The 20,517-nt window shown below is 35.0% G+C and overlaps 1 protein-coding gene across 1 annotated transcript in view; it reads right to left on the bottom strand.

The window, feature by feature from the left end:
* The window catches only part of LOC132476099 (centrosomal protein of 170 kDa-like), a 108,055-nt gene that overhangs the window by 65,110 nt on the left and 22,428 nt on the right, over nt 1-20,517 (bottom strand). The window contains 1 exon segment of the mRNA XM_060077836.1: nt 9,663-9,797. Within this exon segment, the coding sequence (XP_059933819.1) occupies nt 9,663-9,797 (135 nt within the window).

Raw genomic sequence — 20,517 nt, 5'->3', positions numbered from 1 at the left:
AATAAAGACTATTACAAGAGACAAAGAAGGACACTACATAGTGATCAAGGGACCAACCCAAGAAGAAGATATAACAATTGTAAATATTTATGCACCCAACATAGGAGCACCTCAATACACAGGCAATTGCTAACAGCCATAAAAGGAGAAATCGACAGTAACACAATCATAGTAGGGGACTTTAACACCCCACTTTCACCAATGGACAGATCAACCAAAATGAAAATAAATAAGAAAATACAAGCTTTAAATGATACATTAAACAAGATGGATTTAATTGATATTTATAGGACATTCCATCCAAAAGCAACAGAATACACTTTCTTCTCAAGTGCTCATGGAATATTCGCCATGATAGATCATATCTTGGGTCACAAATCAAGCCTTGGTAAATTTAAGAAGATGGAAATAATATCAAGTATCTTTTCTGATATGCTATGAGACTAGATATCAATTACAGGAAAAAAACTGTAAAACTCCTAACACGTGGAGGCTAAACAATACGCTATTAAACAACCAAGAGATCACTGAACAAATCAGAGAGGAAATCACAAAACACCTAGAAACAAATGATAATGAAAACATGATGACTGAAAACCTACGGGATGCAGCAAAGGCAGTTCTAAGAAGGAAGTTTATAGCAATACAATCCTACCTCACGAACAGGAAACATCTCAAATAAACAACCTAACCTTACAACTAAAGCAATCAGAGAAAGAAGAACAAAAAAACCCCAAAGTTAGCAGAAGGAAAGAAATCATAAATATCAGATCAGAAATAAATGAAAAAGAAATAAAGGAAATGAGAGCAAAGATCAATAAAACTAAAAGCTGGTTCTTTCAGAAGAGAAACAAAATTGATAAACCATTAGACAGACTCACCAAGAAAAAAAGGGAGAAGGCTCAAATCAGCAGAATTAGAAATGAAAAAGGAGAAGTAACAACTTACACTCCAGAAATACAAAGGATCATGAGCGATTACTACAAGCAACTCTATGCCAATAAAATGGACAACCTGGAAGTAATGGACAAACTCTTAGAAAAGCACAACCTTTCGAAACTGAACCAGGAAGAAATAGAAAATATAAGCAGACCAATCACAAACACTGAAATTGAAACTGTGATTCAAAATCTTCCAACAAACAAAAGCCCAGGACCAGATGGCTTCACAAGTGAATTCTATCAAACATTTACAAAAGAGCTAACACCTATCCTACTCAAACTCTTCCAAGATATACTAGAGGGAGGAACACTCCCAAACTCGTTCTATGAGGGCACTGTCATCCAGATACCAAAACCAGACAAAGATGTCACAAAAAAAGAAAACTACAAGCCAATATCACTGATGAACATAGATGCAAAAATCCTCAACAAAATACTAGCAAACAGAATCCAACAGCACATTAAAAGGATCATACACCATGATCAAGTGGGGTTTATCCCAAGAATGCAAGGACTCTTCAATATATGCAAATCAATCAATGTGATACACCATATTAACAAATTGAAGCAGAAAAACCATATGATCATCTCAGCAGATGCAGGAAAAGCTTTTGACAAAATTCAACACTCTTTTATGATAAAAACTCTAAAGAAAGTGGGAATAGAGGGAATTTACCTCAACATAATAAAGTGCATATATGACAAACCCACAGCCAACATTGTTCTCAATGGTCAAAAACTGAAACCATTTCCTCTAAGATCAGGAACAAGACAAGGTTGCCCACTCTCACCACTACTATTCAACATAGTTTGGGAAGTTTTAGCCGCAGCAATTAGAGAAGAAAAATAAATAAAAGGAATCCAAATCAGAAAAGAGGAAGTACAACTGTCAGTTAACAGATGACATGATACTATACATTGAGAATCCTAAAGATGCTACTAGAAAACTACTAGAGCTAATCAATGAATTTGGTAAAGTAGCAGGATACAACATTAATGCACAAAAATCGCTTGCATTCCTATACACTAATGATGAAAAATCTGAAAGAGAAATTAAGGAAACACTCCCATTTACCATTGCAACAAAAAGAATAAAATAGCTAGGAATAAACCTACCTAAGGAGACAAAAGACCTGTATGCAGAAAACTATAAGATACTGATGAAAGAAATTAAAACAGATGGAGAGATATACCGTGTACTTGGACTGAAGAAGTCAAAATTGTGAAAATGACTCTACTACCCAAAGTAATCTACAGATTCAATGTCATCCCTATGAAACTAGCAATGGCATTTTTCACAGAACTAAAACAAAAAATTTCACAATTTGTGTGGAAACACAAAAGACCCCAAAGAGCCAAAGCAATCTTGAGAAAAAGAAACAGAGCTGGAGGAATCAGGCTCCCTGAATTCAGACTATATACTACAAAGCTACAGTAATCAAGACAGTATGGTACTGGCACAAAAACAGAAATATAGATCAATGGAACAGGATAGAAAGCCCAGAGGTAAACCCACACACATATGGTCAACTTATCTTTCATAAAGGAGGCAAGAATAAACAATGGAGAAAAGACAGCCTCTTCAATAAGTGGTGCTGGGAAAACTGGACAGCTACATGTGAAAGAATGAAATTAGAATACTCCCTAACACCATACACAAAAATAAACTCCAAATGCATTAAAGACCTACATGCAAGGCCAGACACTATCAAACTCTTAGAGGAAAACATAGGACACTCTATGACATAAATCACAGCAAGATCCTTTTTGACCCACCTCCTAGAGAAATGGAAATAAAAACAAAAACACACAAATGGGACCTAACGAAACTTAAAAACTTCTGCACTGCAAAGGAGACTGTAAACAAGACGTAAAGACAACCCTTAGAATGGGAGAAAATATTTGAAAATGAAGCAACTGACAAAGCATTATCTCCAAAATATACAAGCAGCCCACACAGCTCAATATCAAAAAAAACAAAGAACCCAATCCAAAAAAAGGGCAGAAGACCTAAATAGGCATTTCTCCAAAGAAGATAGATATACAGATTGCCAACAAACACATGAAAGGATGCTCAGCGTCAGTAATCATTAGAGAAATGCAAATCAAAACCACAATGCGGTATCACCTCACACCATTCCAAATGGGCATCATCAAAAAATCTACAAACAATAAATGCTGGAAAGGGTGTGAAGGAAAGGGAACCCTCTTACACTGTTGGTGGGAATGTAAATTGAAACAGCCACTATGGAGAACAGTATGGAGGTTCCTTAAAATACTAAAAATAGAAGTACCATATGTCCCAGCAATCCCACTACTGGGAATATACTGTGAGAAAAGCATAATTCAAAAAAAGTCATGTACCACAATGGTCACTGCAGCACTATTTACAATAGCCAGGACATGGGAGCAACCTAAGTGTCCATCTACAGATGAATGGATAAAGAAGATGTGGCACATATACAGAATGGAATATTACTCAGTCATAAAAAGAAACCAAATTATTTGTAGTGAGGTGGATGGACCTAGAATCTGTCATACAGAGTGAAGTAAGTCAGAAAGAGAAAAACAAATACCATATGCTAACATGTATATATGGAATCTAAAAAAAAAAAAAAGTTCTGAAGAACCTAGGGGCAGAACAGGAATAAAGATGCAGACTTAAGAGAATGGACTTGAGGATGCGGGGAGAAGGAAGGGTAAGCTGGGACGAAGTGAGAGAGTGGCATGGACATATATACACTACCAAATATAAAACAGACAGCTAGTGGGATGCAGCCACTTAGCACAGGGAGATCAGATTGGTGCTTTGTGACCACCTAGAGGGGTGGGAGGGACACGTAAGAGGGAGGGGATATGGGCATATAAGTATACATATAGCTGATTCACTTTGTCATACAGCAGAAACTAACACAATGTGAAGCAATTATACTCCAATAAAGATGTTAAATAAATAAGCAAACCTATCCTATCTATCTATCGTCATTCATTCATTCATTCATTCATTTTGCTCTCCACATCCTTACAGGTAACAGAGTAACCCTGAGAACAAGGGTTAGTAGTTTCCTACTACCACTACCTGAATACCCAAATAAAATGATGTGGCTGAACTATGAAGCAATAACTACAAAAAGCTGGCCCAGAGGTATAGCATTTATCATTTACTTGTTATTCACGATTCAAATGAGTATGTTTCCAATTTTCCTCCCTTGTGAAAAAAAACTTCACAGTTAATACTGACATACTTTTAATATGTTTTCACATTATAACACATTAAAAAAGCAGAGATCAACAACTGCACATAACTATGTTTAAGATTATTATTTCCTAAGTTAGTCCTACTTCAAAATTGCCTTTACTCCAAGGACTAGAAACCCTGAGACTTACACAAGTTAACACCTAATTTAACCAGAAATCGCTTATCTAACAATGTCAAGCAGCACAACAGAGTGGAAAGGCAGCATATATGATATGATTAGTGGAAAGTAGTGAGAAGATTTGAAATCAGGTAAGTCCTGTCTCTATCAGTCCTTAATTCTCATTTTCCTCATTGTTAAATGAGAAAATAATATCTACCCATAAGATTGTTGTGAAGATTCAGTGAGATAAGTTATCCAGAAAAAGTCTGGCACAAAGTAGGCACAAAAGTAAATGTTTCTCTTACTTTTCCTCCCCCAACTCTTCAACATAGCTAATTAGGGAAACAAGAAGCTAAAACCAAAAATCTAACTCTAAAATAAAAAACCCAAGACAGATATGACAACACCTATATCCTCATATTTGTGATCTTTACTACCAGGAAAGTCCTTCATTGAGAACCTTTTTTGGCTATTTACTCAGATTACATGTGGCAAATCTGGAGGGGATATAAAAGCAAGGATTAAGGTCAGACATATTGCGCTAAGAAGAGTCAAGTTGTCGAGATAAGACAAAAAACAATCAAGAGCAGACACACGGCTCAAAAACACAGTAGTTCAGAACCATTCATTCAGTATATGGAGCAAACAGTCTTACATACTTCAAGTCTCCCAAAGGCATCACTGTAATGTATCATAGTTCAATCACTGATGTTCATAATGATGCTTCTGAGTCATAAAGCAAACATTTAAATTATATTCAGCCTTCTGTGCTTAAGAAGGCAATGACATGGGTAATTCATTTAATAGAAATATAGGAAATGGTTAAACTTAGAAAAAAATTTCAGTTGTAAAAGTAAAGTTCAGTCATCTGGAAAATTCATTATGTAGAGGAATTCATTTCTCTGAAGATGATAAAACCAGATCAAGTGTGGGCCTGGTATATTTTGGAATTGTACGCCCACTAGAAAAATTATTAGGGGTCTTCTAAATTAATATAGAAAAATAAAACAGCTTTCCTCTTTCCGTACACTGACGAAACATTCTGAAATTTATGAATTTAACATGCATTTCTATTCAAAACCTATTTTGCTTATACTAAAGTAAACTAAATTATATACTAAAATACTAATATTTTATTTATACCAATATTTTATTATTAATCTCAATTGCTAGATATTTAAAAGTATTTAATAACTGATTATGCTAGAATTAATTATGTTTATCAAAATCAGAAGAGCAATATCCTTAAATTCTTAAGGTATTTTATGATTGTGTGACCTTCCAGGGAAACTGATAACATACATAATTCAGAAAATATGTTCCCTTCATTCTTCTGTACTAAATTAAATGAAATATTAAGCTGTTTCAAGATGATAAAGACTATAATTATGAAGGCAAATTCTGCTTGAGATATCCATCCAACCTAGTATATTCAAGTACTTCAAATTACAAAGACTGGGAAACTCCTTTTACCAAAAAGGAACTACAACTCAAAAGTTTTCAAATTTAGTTTAATTAGATTAAAAATCAGTGTAAAAGAGCCAAAAATCTACTCTTCACAGTTGTACACACCTTTTCAAACTGTATGCAACACTTAAAGGTCTTTAATTGTAACCTAAGAAGTGTTTAAACCGTTTAAACCAAGTTAGAAGGTAGAAGAGCATACCTGATCTAAAATGAGGACAAATTCTCCTTTAATAGGACTCAAATATTCACACAATTTCAGGAGAACGTGATTGCTCTAATATTTGCTTCTAGGGTTCTTTGGGCTTTAAGGGAAATTGGTAGGAGATTCTGGATACACATGGACCCACAGAAAGGGACATAAAAAGTTACTAGGTAGTAGATTCTCTATTATCCTTTCTGGAATGTTCACCTTTCAAAATAAATACTAAGATTTTACAGTCTAAAAATTGGTAACCAAGAAGCAAATAACTTTTTGCTTTTACCAAAAAAGCATGCTTAGAGCACAAATAAACTAATCATTTATATTTCATAATCTGAAACACTAAAAAAAAACCTTAATTTCAAAATGACCAAGTGAAATAGCATTCAATACGCATTTTCAAATTTGATTCTACAATATATGCTGGCATCATAAATTATTTCAAATTAGTAAACTGTTTCTCTCACCCTATATTTTAAAAGACTACAAATGATAAATCTGAAACAATAACATCCTCATACTAATATAAGAAAGCAAATGAGACTCTCATTAAGGCTTTTAATCAGCTGAATCTGACAGAGTGCTTCAAGCTACTTAACAAAAGACGTGCATCACTTAATTCCTTCTAACTCAAAAATAATCCCAAGATTATTAGACAGCTTTTGTCATCTGGCAGAAAAGATACTCAATGAGACACGCCACACAGCTGGTAATCATTTAAGAATTTAGTTTCATTCACATGGATGAAATTACTACTGGATGTTTCACAGTTTGAAATTCATTTCATTAACTTAGGTATGAGAGATCAATTTTTTATGTCAATTTGTTTTTGGAGTGCTTGTTTTAATCTTTATACTATACGAAGTATATTCTTTTGGAGTGACTGTGTGTGTGTGTGTGTGTGTGTGTGTGTGTGTGTAATGACTGCTGAAATGTTAGCTGTTTGTGGTTAAGAGCATGGACTCGAGTCAGGCTACCTGGGTTCAAATCCCAGCTAAACTACTTGCTAGCAGGGTGACCTTGTGAATAAATTCACATAACCTTGCCGCCGTTTCCTTATTTATACAATGGGGATGATAACAGTAACTACTTTTAGGTATCACTGTGAAAGGATTAAATGATTAAACATATGCAGGGCACTAAGAAGAGTGTCTTGATAAAGCAAGCACCACTGAAGTGTTAGCTGTTGTTAATAAGTCATGGTTCTGTCTCCAGGACAAAAATTACATTTACTGTATTTACATTTATTATAATTACATTGATTGTATTCTAGAAGATATGTATTTCAGACTTCAAAAGTTCTTTTGTGTGTGAGGGTGGAAGGATCTTTAATGGCCAGATAAACTCAGTATCACAATTATTTTCAGAATTTGGCAACAGTTAAATTCTGCTGTGTTTTCTTCTAAGTTAACCACCAATTATTAGCACATTTTTTTCTCACTCTCCTCTCTCTCTCTCTCTCTCCCCCTTCCTTCCTCTCTCTCTCCCCCTCCCCTTCTCTCTCTCCCTCTCTCTCTTTCTCCTAGATGGCTCTAGTACACAGTGATAATATAATATGTGATTCCTGAAGGAACTTATAGTTTAGATGAAAAGGCATACACACAAAATACTGAAGGAAAGTGTTACATATTAGCAATAGATATAAACAGACATACCCTTTAGAATTTTATATTACCTGATTTATGTGTATACATGTCTGTGGGAGAAGAGCAGGCAGGAATTAGTCTAATTTATGTGGAAATGCACTGGGAGAGAGCACTAAACAACTGGTAGTGGGACGCAAGGCTAAGAAAGTGGGACAAAATTAGAGAGAACTTTGACATAATACCTATTGGGCAAGCAAAAGGAAGCTACTGTAGTTTCTTAAAGAAAGGAAAAAAAAAAACGGCAGCTTAGATTTATTATACAAAATGAACTGCAGAAGGGTTGAAACTGGAAATAGTTCAGTTATGATTAATGGAAAAAAAGGGCAACAGAAGTAGGCAATATAATAGATGAGGTGAAAGGAAGGGAAGACACAAAGATTTCATATAAAGTAGACATTCTTGACTGCCTTCCAAAATCCATTTCCTATTCCTCCCTCCTACAAGAACTCCAACATTCCCAGGTATCTCTAACTCTTCCCTGATACAGCTCATGTGCCTTAGGGGGAAAACTAACCCCATATTCAGCTTCAGGATGGGTACAATTGGCTTAAGGATAATCTCATAACCCTTGCCAGGGATTGGTTCAGAAATAAGCAGGTGACCTACTCCTGAACCCATGAGAGGCCAATGAGATGACAAATGTGTTGAAAACTTTGGGGAGAGTTTCCAGGGGTTCTTCTAGAAGCGACCTTTGCTATTTCCCACTGGATGTGATCAAAGCAGCATGCACTCCAACTGCTACTGGCAAGCAGCCTATGAGTACGAGGGGAAACTCCCTCAGTATGCAGCCACTGTGAATAGAAGGGCAGAAAGTCCGAGAGAAAATAGCTAGCTGATGACACCATTGAGATGCTGCATTAACCAATCCTGAAGAGGTTCAGTTATTTATTTTAGCCAGTAGAATTCCTTCCTGTTTAGTCTCAGGTGGCATTTCTATTATTTGCATTTGAGGGTATGCTAAATAATACTAAGTTTCTGAGCTTGAACATGAAGAAAAAAACGTGTTGGCCACAGAAACAAGGAAACTGAGATGGGAATTTATTTGCAAAGTTGACAACTTTCAGTTTGGGGCACTTTAAGATCAAGTTGATAAGGCCAGCTTTCTAAGACTTGTACTCTGGTAAAATTAGAGCATATTTAAGCACCAGTGCTCTTATTCTCCAGCTAATAAAAACCTCTTATTTACCTTGTAGAATTATGGTCAAAGGTAGAAAGTTGACAGAACTTCTGATGGAATCTATCCTTAACTCAGAGTCAAAGTTGGCTTTCCATACTGCTCCCTGGTGCCTGTATTTAATTCCTCCAGTTCTAATCCTTATCTGCTATTATCACAGAAACTGGCTGTTCATCCTTCAGTGTTGATGTCCTTGTCAAGTCCTTATGTGACAGACAACTGATACCTCCATTTATTTCCTGGAAATCTTGATTTTCTGGCTTTTCACTTAGCTCATTACTCAACTCCTCCAGCAACAAAAGATTATGTTCCTTGACTATTTATCTGAGAATGTGATTCAGAATTATTTCTTCCTTCTGGCTGCTCAACAGCTAATCTTGTTGTTACCATACCCCAACAAATTGGGCATGCTGAGATTTTAAAGAAGTTTTAAACTTCATACATTTTGAACATAATAAAAAATTTTCATTTAAAAATATGATTATATGTTTGTGAATCTAATGAAAACACACAAAACTAGTTTGTATTTACTATTTTGGTCTAATTAAAACATTTAAAAAATTATTTTAAAATACTTAAAATGTCCAATTATATTACTTAACTATATATCAAGTTTTAACACCCTCATAAATAAGTTAAATAAGGAAAAATATTTTAAATAAAAGTGATTTACAAAGATATTAGAATACTTTATGAGAGAATCATTCATAATAAATAAATTTAATTTAAAATGACAATGTCATTAAAACATTCATCAACTATTTTTAACGTATTAAAGAATAGGAGACATCTCTTTTAAGGGTAGACAGATTTTTGCTTTGATGATAAGTTCTTCCTAAAATACCTACTTAATGTCATAGTCTGAGCTTTTTTTACCTGATGTTCCAGTTTCACGATTTTTCTCTTCAGGCTTGCCACTTGACTTGAAAGCTCTTTGTTCATCCACCTCATCATCCCCCAACCATGATGGTTTCCGATATAATGGAGGAAGACGGGGCATAGCCGAAGTACCTGGAAAGAGGTGGGAAAAATCTGTCTAAAGCATATGAAACAGAAAAAAAAAAAAAAAAAAAAAAAAAAGCTTTTGCAGAATGCTAGAATCGCCCAGTTGATTTATTAAACGAAGAAGTACAGCTGACCCCTGAACAACACGGGGTTAAGAGCCTCAACCCTCCCTGCAGTTGAAAATTTGAGTATAACTTATCGTCAGCCTTCCAAATCCACAAAAATATAAGAAATGTTTAATAAGGACCTAGAAGAACTAAAGAGCAAACAAACAATGATGAACAACACAATAAATGAAAGTAAAAATTCTCTAGAAGGAATCAATAGCAGAATAAATGAGGCAGAAGAACAGATAAGTGACCTGGAAGACAAAATAGTGGATATAACTACCACAGAGCAGAATAAAGAAAAAAGAATGAAAAGCATTGAGGACAGTCTCAGAGACCTCTGGGACAACATTAAACACACCAACATTCGAATTACAGGGGTCCCAGAAGAAGAAGAGAAAAAGAAAGGAACTGAGAAAACATTTGAAGAGATTATAGTTGGAAACTTCCCTAATATGGGAATGGAAATAGTCAATCAAGTCCAGGAAGCACAGAGACTCCCATACAGGAGAAATCCAAGGAGAAACATGCCAAGACACATATTAATCAAACTATCAAAGATTAAATACATAGAAAAAATACTGACAGCAGCAAGGAAAATAAAACAAATAACATAAAAGGGAATCCCCGTAAGGTTAACAGCTGATGTTTCAGCAGAAACTCTGCAAGCCAGAAGGGAGTAGCAGGACATACTTAAAGTGATGAAAGGGAAAAACCTACAACCAAGATTACTCTACCTAGCGAGGATTTCATTCAGATTCGACAGAGAAATTAAAACCTTTACAGACAAGCAAAAGCTAAGAGAATTCAGCACCACCAAACCAGCTTTACAACAAACGTTAATGGAATTTCTCTAGGCGGGAAACAAAAGAGAAGGAAAAGACCTACAATAACAAAGCAAAAACAATTAAGAAAATGGGAAAAGGAACATACATATCAACAATTACCTTAAATATAAATGGATTAAATGCTCCAACCAAAAGACACAAACTGGATGAGTGGATATAAAAACAAGACCCGTATATATGCTGTCTACAGAGACCCACTTCAGACCTTGGGAAACGTACAGACTGAAAGAGGGATGGAAAAAGATATTCCATGCAAATGGAAATCAAAAGAAAGCTGCAGTAGCAATTCTCGTATCAGACAAAATAGACTTTAAAATAAAGACTATTACAAGAGACAAAGAAGGACACTACATAGTGATCAAGGGACCAACCCAAGAAGAAGATATAACAATTGTAAATATTTATGCACCCAACATAGGAGCACCTCAATACACAGGCAATTGCTAACAGCCATAAAAGGAGAAATCGACAGTAACACAATCATAGTAGGGGACTTTAACACCCCACTTTCACCAATGGACAGATCAACCAAAATGAAAATAAATAAGAAAATACAAGCTTTAAATGATACATTAAACAAGATGGATTTAATTGATATTTATAGGACATTCCATCCAAAAGCAACAGAATACACTTTCTTCTCAAGTGCTCATGGAATATTCGCCATGATAGATCATATCTTGGGTCACAAATCAAGCCTTGGTAAATTTAAGAAGATGGAAATAATATCAAGTATCTTTTCTGATATGCTATGAGACTAGATATCAATTACAGGAAAAAAACTGTAAAACTCCTAACACGTGGAGGCTAAACAATACGCTATTAAACAACCAAGAGATCACTGAACAAATCAGAGAGGAAATCACAAAACACCTAGAAACAAATGATAATGAAAACATGATGACTGAAAACCTACGGGATGCAGCAAAGGCAGTTCTAAGAAGGAAGTTTATAGCAATACAATCCTACCTCACGAACAGGAAACATCTCAAATAAACAACCTAACCTTACAACTAAAGCAATCAGAGAAAGAAGAACAAAAAAACCCCAAAGTTAGCAGAAGGAAAGAAATCATAAATATCAGATCAGAAATAAATGAAAAAGAAATAAAGGAAATGAGAGCAAAGATCAATAAAACTAAAAGCTGGTTCTTTCAGAAGAGAAACAAAATTGATAAACCATTAGACAGACTCACCAAGAAAAAAAGGGAGAAGGCTCAAATCAGCAGAATTAGAAATGAAAAAGGAGAAGTAACAACTTACACTCCAGAAATACAAAGGATCATGAGCGATTACTACAAGCAACTCTATGCCAATAAAATGGACAACCTGGAAGTAATGGACAAACTCTTAGAAAAGCACAACCTTTCGAAACTGAACCAGGAAGAAATAGAAAATATAAGCAGACCAATCACAAACACTGAAATTGAAACTGTGATTCAAAATCTTCCAACAAACAAAAGCCCAGGACCAGATGGCTTCACAAGTGAATTCTATCAAACATTTACAAAAGAGCTAACACCTATCCTACTCAAACTCTTCCAAGATATACTAGAGGGAGGAACACTCCCAAACTCATTCTATGAGGGCACTGTCATCCAGATACCAAAACCAGACAAAGATGTCACAAAAAAAGAAAACTACAAGCCAATATCACTGATGAACATAGATGCAAAAATCCTCAACAAAATACTAGCAAACAGAATCCAACAGCACATTAAAAGGATCATACACCATGATCAAGTGGGGTTTATCCCAAGAATGCAAGGACTCTTCAATATATGCAAATCAATCAATGTGATACACCATATTAACAAACTGAAGCAGAAAAACCATATGATCATCTCAGCAGATGCAGGAAAAGCTTTTGACAAAATTCAACACTCTTTTATGATAAAAACTCTAAAGAAAGTGGGAATAGAGGGAATTTACCTCAACATAATAAAGTGCATATATGACAAACCCACAGCCAACATTGTTCTCAATGGTCAAAAACTGAAACCATTTCCTCTAAGATCAGGAACAAGACAAGGTTGCCCACTCTCACCACTACTATTCAACATAGTTTGGGAAGTTTTAGCCACAGCAATTAGAGAAGAAAAATAAATAAAAGGAATCCAAATCAGAAAAGAGGAAGTACAACTGTCAGTTAACAGATGACATGATACTATACATTGAGAATCCTAAAGATGCTACTAGAAAACTACTAGAGCTAATCAATGAATTTGGTAAAGTAGCAGGATACAACATTAATGCACAGAAATCGCTTGCATTCCTATACACTAATGATGAAAAATCTGAAAGAGAAATTAAGGAAACACTCCCATTTACCATTGCAACAAAAAGAATAAAATAGCTAGGAATAAACCTACCTAAGGAGACAAAAGACCTGTATGCAGAAAACTATAAGATACTGATGAAAGAAATTAAAACAGATGGAGAGATATACCGTGTACTTGGACTGAAGAAGTCAAAATTGTGAAAATGACTCTACTACCCAAAGTAATCTACAGATTCAATGTCATCCCTATGAAACTAGCAATGGCATTTTTCACAGAACTAAAACAAAAAATTTCACAATTTGTGTGGAAACACAAAAGACCCCAAAGAGCCAAAGCAATCTTGAGAAAAAGAAACAGAGCTGGAGGAATCAGGCTCCCTGAATTCAGACTATATACTACAAAGCTACAGTAATCAAGACAGTATGGTACTGGCACAAAAACAGAAATATAGATCAATGGAACAGGATAGAAAGCCCAGAGGTAAACCCACACACATATGGTCAACTTATCTTTCATAAAGGAGGCAAGAATAAACAATGGAGAAAAGACAGCCTCTTCAATAAGTGGTGCTGGGAAAACTGGACAGCTACATGTGAAAGAATGAAATTAGAATACTCCCTAACACCATACACAAAAATAAACTCCAAATGCATTAAAGACCTACATGCAAGGCCAGACACTATCAAACTCTTAGAGGAAAACATAGGACACTCTATGACATAAATCACAGCAAGATCCTTTTTGACCCACCTCCTAGAGAAATGGAAATAAAAACAAAAACACACAAATGGGACCTAACGAAACTTAAAAACTTCTGCACTGCAAAGGAGACTGTAAACAAGACGTAAAGACAACCCTTAGAATGGGAGAAAATATTTGAAAATGAAGCAACTGACAAAGCATTATCTCCAAAATATACAAGCAGCCCACACAGCTCAATATCAAAAAAAACAAAGAACCCAATCCAAAAAAAGGGCAGAAGACCTAAATAGGCATTTCTCCAAAGAAGATAGATATACAGATTGCCAACAAACACATGAAAGGATGCTCAGCGTCAGTAATCATTAGAGAAATGCAAATCAAAACCACAATGCGGTATCACCTCACACCATTCCAAATGGGCATCATCAAAAAATCTACAAACAATAAATGCTGGAAAGGGTGTGAAGGAAAGGGAACCCTCTTACACTGTTGGTGGGAATGTAAATTGAAACAGCCACTATGGAGAACAGTATGGAGGTTCCTTAAAATACTAAAAATAGAAGTACCATATGTCCCAGCAATCCCACTACTGGGAATATACTGTGAGAAAAGCATAATTCAAAAAAAGTCATGTACCACAATGGTCACTGCAGCACTATTTACAATAGCCAGGACATGGGAGCAACCTAAGTGTCCATCTACAGATGAATGGATAAAGAAGATGTGGCACATATACAGAATGGAATATTACTCAGTCATAAAAAGAAACCAAATTATTTGTAGTGAGGTGGATGGACCTAGAATCTGTCATACAGAGTGAAGTAAGTCAGAAAGAGAAAAACAAATACCATATGCTAACATGTATATATGGAATCTAAAAAAAAAAAAAAGTTCTGAAGAACCTAGGGGCAGAACAGGAATAAAGATGCAGACTTAAGAGAATGGACTTGAGGATGCGGGGAGAAGGAAGGGTAAGCTGGGACGAAGTGAGAGAGTGGCATGGACATATATACACTACCAAATATAAAACAGACAGCTAGTGGGATGCAGCCACTTAGCACAGGGAGATCAGATTGGTGCTTTGTGACCACCTAGAGGGGTGGGAGGGACACGTAAGAGGGAGGGGATATGGGCATATAAGTATACATATAGCTGATTCACTTTGTCATACAGCAGAAACTAACACAATGTGAAGCAATTATACTCCAATAAAGATGTTAAATAAATAAGCAAACCTATCCTATCTATCTATCGTCATTCATTCATTCATTCATTCATTTTGCTCTCCACATCCTTACAGGTAACAGAGTAACCCTGAGAACAAGGGTTAGTAGTTTCCTACTACCACTACCTGAATACCCAAATAAAATGATGTGGCTGAACTATGAAGCAATAACTACAAAAAGCTGGCCCAGAGGTATAGCATTTATCATTTACTTGTTATTCACGATTCAAATGAGTATGTTTCCAATTTTCCTCCCTTGTGAAAAAAAACTTCACAGTTAATACTGACATACTTTTAATATGTTTTCACATTATAACACATTAAAAAAGCAGAGATCAACAACTGCACATAACTATGTTTAAGATTATTATTTCCTAAGTTAGTCCTACTTCAAAATTGCCTTTACTCCAAGGACTAGAAACCCTGAGACTTACACAAGTTAACACCTAATTTAACCAGAAATCGCTTATCTAACAATGTCAAGCAGCACAACAGAGTGGAAAGGCAGCATATATGATATGATTAGTGGAAAGTAGTGAGAAGATTTGAAATCAGGTAAGTCCTGTCTCTATCAGTCCTTAATTCTCATTTTCCTCATTGTTAAATGAGAAAATAATATCTACCCATAAGATTGTTGTGAAGATTCAGTGAGATAAGTTATCCAGAAAAAGTCTGGCACAAAGTAGGCACAAAAGTAAATGTTTCTCTTACTTTTCCTCCCCCAACTCTTCAACATAGCTAATTAGGGAAACAAGAAACTAAAACCAAAAATCTAACTCTAAAATAAAAAACCCAAGACAGATATGACAACACCTATATCCTCATATTTGTGATCTTTACTACCAGGAAAGTCCTTCATTGAGAACCTTTTTTGGCTATTTACTCAGATTACATGTGGCAAATCTGGAGGGGATATAAAAGCAAGGATTAAGGTCAGACATATTGCGCTAAGAAGAGTCAAGTTGTCGAGATAAGACAAAAAACAATCAAGAGCAGACACACGGCTCAAAAACACAGTAGTTCAGAACCATTCATTCAGTATATGGAGCAAACAGTCTTACATACTTCAAGTCTCCCAAAGGCATCACTGTAATGTATCATAGTTCAATCACTGATGTTCATAATGATGCTTCTGAGTCATAAAGCAAACATTTAAATTATATTCAGCCTTCTGTGCTTAAGAAGGCAATGACATGGGTAATTCATTTAATAGAAATATAGGAAATGGTTAAACTTAGAAAAAAATTTCAGTTGTAAAAGTAAAGTTCAGTCATCTGGAAAATTCATTATGTAGAGGAATTCATTTCTCTGAAGATGATAAAACCAGATCAAGTGTGGGCCTGGTATATTTTGGAATTGTACGCCCACTAGAAAAATTATTAGGGGTCTTCTAAATTAATATAGAAAAATAAAACAGCTTTCCTCTTTCCGTACACTGACGAAACATTCTGAAATTTATGAATTTAACATGCATTTCTATTCAAAACCTATTTTGCTTATACTAAAGTAAACTAAATTATATACTAAAATACTAATATTTTATTTATACCAATATTTTATTATTAATCTCAATTGCTAGATATTTAAAAGTATTTAATAACTGATTATGCTAGAATTAATTATGTTTATCAAAATCAGAAGAGCAATATCCTTAAATTCTTAAGGTATTTTATGATTGTGTGACCTTCCAGGGAAACTGATAACATACATAATTCAGAAAATATGTTCCCTTCATTCTTCTGTACTAAATTAAATGAAATATTAAGCTGTTTCAAGATGATAAAGACTATAATTATGAAGGCAAATTCTGCTTGAGATATCCATCCAACCTAGTATATTCAAGTACTTCAAATTACAAAGACTGGGAAACTCCTTTTACCAAAAAGGAACTACAACTCAAAAGTTTTCAAATTTAGTTTAATTAGATTAAAAATCAGTGTAAAAGAGCCAAAAATCTACTCTTCACAGTTGTACACACCTTTTCAAACTGTATGCAACACTTAAAGGTCTTTAATTGTAACCTAAGAAGTGTTTAAACCGTTTAAACCAAGTTAGAAGGTAGAAGAGCATACCTGATCTAAAATGAGGACAAATTCTCCTTTAATAGGACTCAAATATTCACACAATTTCAGGAGAACGTGATTGCTCTAATATTTGCTTCTAGGGTTCTTTGGGCTTTAAGGGAAATTGGTAGGAGATTCTGGATACACATGGACCCACAGAAAGGGACATAAAAAGTTACTAGGTAGTAGATTCTCTATTATCCTTTCTGGAATGTTCACCTTTCAAAATAAATACTAAGATTTTACAGTCTAAAAATTGGTAACCAAGAAGCAAATAACTTTTTGCTTTTACCAAAAAAGCATGCTTAGAGCACAAATAAACTAATCATTTATATTTCATAATCTGAAACACTAAAAAAAAACCTTAATTTCAAAATGACCAAGTGAAATAGCATTCAATACGCATTTTCAAATTTGATTCTACAATATATGCTGGCATCATAAATTATTTCAAATTAGTAAACTGTTTCTCTCACCCTATATTTTAAAAGACTACAAATGATAAATCTGAAACAATAACATCCTCATACTAATATAAGAAAGCAAATGAGACTCTCATTAAGGCTTTTAATCAGCTGAATCTGACAGAGTGCTTCAAGCTACTTAACAAAAGACGTGCATCACTTAATTCCTTCTAACTCAAAAATAATCCCAAGATTATTAGACAGCTTTTGTCATCTGGCAGAAAAGATACTCAATGAGACACGCCACACAGCTGGTAATCATTTAAGAATTTAGTTTCATTCACATGGATGAAATTACTACTGGATGCTTCACAGTTTGAAATTCATTTCATTAACAGGTATGAGAGATCAATTTTTTATGTCAATTTGTTTTTGGAGTGCTTGTTTTAATCTTTATACTATACGAAGTATATTCTTTTGGAGTGACTGTGTGTGTGTGTGTGTGTGTGTGTAATGACTGCTGAAATGTTAGCTGTTTGTGGTTAAGAGCATGGACTCGAGTCAGGCTACCTGGGTTCAAATCCCAGCTAAACTACTTGCTAGCAGGGTGACCTTGTGAATAAATTCACATAACCTTGCCGCCGTTTCCTTATTTATAAAATGGGGATGATAACAGTAACTACTTTTAGGTATCACTGTGAAAGGATTAAATGATTAAACATATGCAGGGCACTAAGAAGAGTGTCTTGATAAAGCAAGCACCACTGAAGTGTTAGCTGTTGTTAATAAGTCATGGTTCTGTCTCCAGGACAAAAATTACATTTACTGTATTTACATTTATTATAATTACATTGATTGTATTCTAGAAGATATGTATTTCAGACTTCAAAAGTTCTTTTGTGTGTGAGGGTGGAAGGATCTTTAATGGCCAGATAAACTCAGTATCACAATTATTTTCAGAATTTGGCAACAGTTAAATTCTGCTGTGTTTTCTTCTAAGTTAACCACCAATTATTAGCACATTTTTTTTCTCACTCTCCTCTCTCTCTCTCTCTCTCCCCCTTCCTTCCTCTCTCTCTCCCCCTCCCCTTCTCTCTCTCCCTCTCTCTCTTTCTCCTAGATGGCTCTAGTACACAGTGATAATATAATATGTGATTCCTGAAGGAACTTATAGTTTAGATGAAAAGGCATACACACAAAATACTGAAGGAAAGTGTTACATATTAGCAATAGATATAAACAGACATACCCTTTAGAATTTTATATTACCTGATTTATGTGTATACATGTCTGTGGGAGAAGAGCAGGCAGGAATTAGTCTAATTTATGTGGAAATGCACTGGGAGAGAGCACTAAACAACTGGTAGTGGGACGCAAGGCTAAGAAAGTGGGACAAAATTAGAGAGAACTTTGACATAATACCTATTGGGCAAGCAAAAGGAAGCTACTGTAGTTTCTTAAAGAAAGGAAAAAAAAAAACGGCAGCTTAGATTTATTATACAAAATGAACTGCAGAAGGGTTGAAACTGGAAATAGTTCAGTTATGATTAATGGAAAAAAAGGGCAACAGAAGTAGGCAATATAATAGATGAGGTGAAAGGAAGGGAAGACACAAAGATTTCATATAAAGTAGACATTCTTGACTGCCTTCCAAAATCCATTTCCTATTCCTCCCTCCTACAAGAACTCCAACATTCCCAGGTATCTCTAACTCTTCCCTGATACAGCTCATGTGCCTTAGGGGGAAAACTAACCCCATATTCAGCTTCAGGATGGGTACAATTGGCTTAAGGATAATCTCATAACCCTTGCCAGGGATTGGTTCAGAAATAAGCAGGTGACCTACTCCTGAACCCATGAGAGGCCAATGAGATGACAAATGTGTTGAAAACTTTGGGGAGAGTTTCCAGGGGTTCTTCTAGAAGCGACCTTTGCTATTTCCCACTGGATGTGATCAAAGCAGCATGCACTCCAACTGCTACTGGCAAGCAGCCTATGAGTACGAGGGGAAACTCCCTCAGTATGCAGCCACTGTGAATAGAAGGGCAGAAAGTCCGAGAGAAAATAGCTAGCTGATGACACCATTGAGATGCTGCATTAACCAATCCTGAAGAGGTTCAGTTATTTATTTTAGCCAGTAGAATTCCTTCCTGTTTAGTCTCAGGTGGCATTTCTATTATTTGCATTTGAGGGTATGCTAAATAATAGTAAGTTTCTGAGCTTGAACATGAAGAAAAAAACGTGTTGGCCACAGAAACAAGGAAACTGAGATGGGAATTTATTTGCAAAGTTGACAACTTTCAGTTTGGGGCACTTTAAGATCAAGTTGATAAGGCCAGCTTTCTAAGACTTGTACTCTGGTAAAATTAGAGCATATTTAAGCACCAGTGCTCTTATTCTCCAGCTAATAAAAACCTCTTATTTACCTTGTAGAATTATGGTCAAAGGTAGAAAGTTGACAGAACTTCTGATGGAATCTATCCTTAACTCAGAGTCAAAGTTGGCTTTCCATACTGCTCCCTGGTGCCTGTATTTAATTCCTCCAGTTCTAATCCTTATCTGCTATTATCACAGAAACTGGCTGTTCATCCTTCAGTGTTGATGTCCTTGTCAAGTCCTTATGTGACAGACAACTGATACCTCCATTTATTTCCTGGAAATCTTGATTTTCTGGCTTTTCACTTAGCTCATTACTCAACTCCTCCAGCAACAAAAGATTATGTTCCTTGACTATTTATCTGAGAATGTGATTCAGAATTATTTCTTCCTTCTGGCTGCTCAACAGCTAATCTTGTTGTTACCATACCCCAACAAATTGGGCATGCTGAGATTTTAAAGAAGTTTTAAACTTCATACATTTTGAACATAATAAAAAATTTTCATTTAAAAATATGATTATATGTTTGTGAATCTAATGAAAACACACAAAACTAGTTTGTATTTACTATTTTGGTCTAATTAAAACATTTAAAAAATTATTTTAAAATACTTAAAATGTCCAATTATATTACTTAACTATATATCAAGTTTTAACACCCTCATAAATAAGTTAAATAAGGAAAAATATTTTAAATAAAAGTGATTTACAAAGATATT

Source organism: Mesoplodon densirostris, chromosome 2 (genome assembly GCF_025265405.1).
Source record: "Mesoplodon densirostris isolate mMesDen1 chromosome 2, mMesDen1 primary haplotype, whole genome shotgun sequence".
NCBI lineage: Eukaryota > Metazoa > Chordata > Mammalia > Artiodactyla > Ziphiidae > Mesoplodon > Mesoplodon densirostris.
This window is presented reverse-complemented; position numbering and strand designations above follow the sequence as displayed.